Source organism: Oncorhynchus gorbuscha, linkage group LG06 (assembly GCF_021184085.1).
Source record: "Oncorhynchus gorbuscha isolate QuinsamMale2020 ecotype Even-year linkage group LG06, OgorEven_v1.0, whole genome shotgun sequence".
Classification (NCBI taxonomy): domain Eukaryota; kingdom Metazoa; phylum Chordata; class Actinopteri; order Salmoniformes; family Salmonidae; genus Oncorhynchus; species Oncorhynchus gorbuscha.
Genome location: NC_060178.1, coordinates 80,196,171 through 80,200,779, shown reverse-complemented (window position 1 = coordinate 80,200,779; position 4,609 = coordinate 80,196,171). Strand labels below are relative to the sequence as shown.

Sequence of the window (4,609 nt, the reverse complement as noted above, 5' to 3'; positions counted from 1 at the left end):
AAACTCGGCCCTTCTTGGAATGAGTTTGACACCCCTGTTCAAAATCAATGGCAGTCACTTTACAATTCACCTTCACATTTTTCTAAAATCGCAAGATAATTGAGGTGCTCATTGGTTTCTCAATTCCTTTCTTCACTTGACCATAACTAAGCTATTTTGTTGTTAGGCCTACTATCTGTAAACAATCTGCAGACAAAAGTCTTCTTAATACAGGTATATATCGCAAGATCCTCTGATAACAAAAGTTACTAAGGCCTAAATGTTCTGCCCATCCTTTCTACAAATACAGGAAATGCCACACCTGCGAAAATCACGAGGGTAATCAGGCTTCACTCACTTTACAAAGACTGACCTACCCTGGGGCGGCAGGGTAGCCTAGTGTTAGCCTAGCGTTGGACCAGTTAGAGCGTCGTTTTGCCCCTTAAAAAGGCAGTTAACCCAATGTTCCTAGGCCGTCATTGAAAATAAGAGTTTGTTCTTAACTGACTTGCCTAGTTAAATAAATAAAAAATATATAGGTCAACTACATTTACCTGACATATGATCCGTTATGTACACAAGTAAACTTTAAATAGTACTTTGATTGAACAGTCATTTCGCTGAAAGTTTTGCAGCGTTTGATCCATGGGACATGCATAGCCTACTCTTTAGGCCATTTTAGGCATTATTTTAGCGTCAAATCCTTATCGAGGCAAAAGCACAGGAAAGGTGATTAAGACTATAAAATATTTAATCATGAGAAAAATAAAAAACACATGAAAGTAACTATTTGATACTAGTTACAACCAAATGGACACAGAGGCGCAGTACACATTTGTGGACAAAAATTATAAACAAAATACTATATGCCAGCTCCCTGTTTTAATGTCACCCTCTTTACTAAATTTAATGTAGGCTAATATTGAAATGCATAGGCCTATACAATTCCTATACTGTGGATAGCTTATTAGGCCTGAGCACGACGGTCTCCAAATCCATTGTTATTGATCCTTCATAACACATTAAAACCAGATGAAGAGTAGGCTACACAAGTACAATGTTCTTAGATCTTGCAGAGCTCCGCGAGCCAATAGCCCATCACAGATTGCCCTCAACAAAATCACCCCAACTGCAGACCTTTCCCATAACTGTTGACGGTCACTACTTTGTACTCATTCACATAACAACTGATGTCAAACTGAAACATACGTTTAAAAGGTCTGAATTTGTGCTACCTCCATCCCTCATATTCCATAACACTTATACAATCACTGCATGCTTTTCATCCTTGTCTTCAAATGACGCAAGTTTATCAAATGTATCTCTCCGTCTTCAAATAAAGTCAAGCGCTGGAGGGATAGACGTACAGGGCAAGGCGGTCTGGGGCGGGGATAACTAGGCCAGACAGCCAATCAGCGCAGGCTTCAATGGCAGTAGTGAGAGTTGTAGTGCAGACATGACATCCAATGACACCTCGGCTGTTGATTAGACCAGAGGCTGTTTCACCGCAATTAAATAATCTCCGGAGAAGATCGAGAGAGAAGAGCAACTGACAACCCAATCAATACCAGTATATTTTAGACTTTTGAGGGGTCTCTGGATGGGGGTCGCACGACTTTAGAGAGCGGGTTGAGAGAGTAGCATAACAAAACTTCGGTTGTGATAAAAAATTGGTTTTGCGTAAATGTTATCATGGCGCTGGACTGCTCCTCTTTCTCCATCAAGGACATCCTCACCCGCGGACGTGACGCGCGAGACAACATTCCAACTTCACGGAATCTGACAGAACTCTGCACGTTAAAGCTGGCCTCCATCAGCCAGGACCGGCAAACCGAGAGCAGGGATGGGAGTTTGAGGGGCCCCGGTTCATCCACCTCGGAATGCAGTGACGAGCACAAAGGGGATGATATGGAGATGAAACACATCCGCCAAGGAAGTATTAGTTCCTCTCCTGGTTTGGGAGACACCAGGAACCCTACGTTCGAGTTCGGTAGTGAAGAGTCCACTGGGGAGGAGGCGGAACACATGGCATGCAAAAAAGGTACTTCGCCCTCTGACTGTCTATAATATTATTTATATCGACCATGAATCTAAATGCAATTATAAACTGGTTGGTTCGAGCCCTGAATGCGGATTGGCTGAAAGCCGTATTCCACGGGTGTGACAAAACATGACTTTGTACTGTTCCAATTGTGTTGGTAAGCAGTTTATAATAGCAATAAGTCACCTCGGGGGTTTGTGGTATATGGCCAATATATATATAGGCCTAAGAGTACAATTATAACCCTACATACTGGCTTTGAACTTGTAGCCTAATTTATTGAGTAATAAACATATATGTAAGTACTTGCAGTCACCTTCACTTGAAATACATTTTGTGGAAACACGCGGTGTCCTGGAGAGATAAAGACTGGCTAGCCTACGTTATTGCTATTTGAAAAATAAAGAGGTCGCCTGTTTGCCAAATAACCACAAGAGCTTTTACTTTTCTCTTTCTTCCAATACAGACATAAACAACAAACAACCCAGTATCTATCAGGACAAACAGAGGAAGGAAGAGGAGAATGAGAGGGAGAGTAGTTACAGCACCGTGGGCCAATCCATATCTGGTAACAAGAAGCGCTCCCGTGCGGCCTTCACCCACGCGCAGGTCTACGAGCTAGAGCGTCGGTTTAACTTGCAGCGCTACCTGTCCGGTCCCGAACGGGCGAACTTGGCGGGTGCCCTGAAGCTCACGGAAACCCAGGTGAAAATCTGGTTCCAGAACCGGAGATATAAGACCAAACGGCGGCAGATGGTGGCCGAAATTGCCGCTTGTAGCTCCTCTACACCAGCCACACTGGCTAAGAAAGTGGCGGTGAAGATCCTGGTTCGAGACGATCAGAGACAGTACCGAGGGGACGAGCTGCATCGTCCGCCTGCTCTGCCACTATATCCGGCCTACCAATATGGATACAACCCCTACATGTACTGCTTCCAGACAGGAATCTCTAGCAATGCGCTTTGTGGGGGGATGCATTGACACAGTGGTGTAGCTACAATTCCTTAAGGCATTCATTAACTTTATGGACTTACTAAAAGATGAAAAAGACACTGGATAACCAGACGACATTTCTACATGCGTCTATGTGTAGCTAAATACTTTCTTTATTCTCTATTGGAGAGTGAGGTCATTTCAAAGCACAGGGAGCTTTTTGATACTGTATACCTACAAAGCAAATGGGCCTATAGACATTACACTGACAACATTGATGGACACAGCAAGAAGTAGTAGCCTAGATAACAATATTGGAATTATTACGCAGTAATGTGCATCGAGTTTAATTGTATAGCCAGCCACCTAATAACTAAATAAAGCTTTAAAACTAGTTGGGAGTCATCATTATCCTAATGACATTGTTAACACACACACAAAGTTGATAACTCATTATAAAACAGGAAAGGGGTACATTCAACTGTGTCTTCCACATTTAACCTAGCCCATCTAAATCAGAGAGGTGCGGGGGCTGCCATAATCGACATCTACGACGCACAGTAGGTTAACTGCCTTGCTCAGAGGTAGAAGGACAGATTTTTTTTACCTTGTCAGCTCAGGGAATTGATCAAGCAACCTTTCGTTACTGGCCCAACGATATAACCACTAGGCTACATGAGGTATGTAGGTTAATTCATGATTATGAAACAATGTAGGCTAATATCAAGTGCTAAATCGAAATAAACAACATTTCCATTTCTATCATTTTCATAAACCTTTGATAGACTTCTCTAAGCCTTGAACTTAATAGGTCTAATAACTTTTCACATTAGTCGATCTCATATATGCAATAGATTCGTTAAAACATTGATACAACACAAATACAATTGAAATACTTAGGTAAATTAAGGATTGTTATTCTCCAAATTAAGCCAACATCCATCTTCATGAAATTATTAAATTCGTAAGAGGAAAAAACAAATATATCGATTTCATATTGTGGGATTTTTTCCAAACATTCTTAAGGATTGATAACGAATTTAATCATGGCAGACACAATATAAGTACCAATAATATCTGCATTGTTTCTGCATTTAGCTGCCTGTTAGAAGTTGAACCCACAATATGTGGACAGTAAACTTACACAACATAACGATGCAAAAGACGTTGCACCAATGAGGACGTAATGCGTTTGAACATGGTTATTATTAGCCCATGGTCGAGCTCTTGAAGACTACAAGTAACTACATTGAATCACCGACATGATAAAATCTAAAAATTCTAGGTTTAAAAACAACCCAATTTTAAAATTGAATATGAGGCTTAGAATGTAAAGGTATAAAATCAAATCACATGTTATTTGTCACATGCTTCGTAGACAACAGGTGTAGACTATTTTTAAAAATATTTTTGTATTATTTAACCTTTATTTAACTAGGCAAGTCAGTTATTATGAACAACTTCTTATTTACAATGACGGCCTACCAAAAGGCAAAAGGCCTCCTGCGGGGCTGAGGGCTGGGATAAAAAAATATATATAGGACAAAACACACATCACGACAAGAGAGACAACACAACATAAAGAGAGACCTATAAGACAACAACATAGCAAGGCAGCAACACATGACAGCATGGTAGCAGCACAAAACATGGTAC

General features: G+C 40.9%; 1 protein-coding gene across 1 annotated transcript; it reads left to right on the top strand.

Annotated features, from left to right (window-relative positions):
• The first annotated feature begins 1,453 nt into the window (after window positions 1-1,453).
• LOC124037268 (homeobox protein Nkx-3.2-like) lies at window positions 1,454-4,369 on the top strand. Its single transcript, XM_046351958.1, has 2 exons — window positions 1,454-2,020; window positions 2,487-4,369. The coding sequence occupies exons 1-2, from the start codon at window positions 1,672-1,674 to the stop codon at window positions 2,999-3,001; spliced, it is 864 nt and encodes a 287-aa protein (XP_046207914.1). The 5' UTR covers window positions 1,454-1,671; the 3' UTR covers window positions 3,002-4,369.
• Window positions 4,370-4,609: the final 240 nt, after the last annotated feature.

Coding starts and splice junctions, on each gene's coding strand:
- LOC124037268 (XM_046351958.1), top strand. CDS start 1,672: ATGGCGCTGGACTGCTCCTCTTTCTCCATCAAGGACATCCTCACCCGC. Junction 2,021..2,486: donor ACACATGGCATGCAAAAAAG/GTACTTCGCCCT, acceptor CTTCCAATACAG/ACATAAACAACAAACAACCC.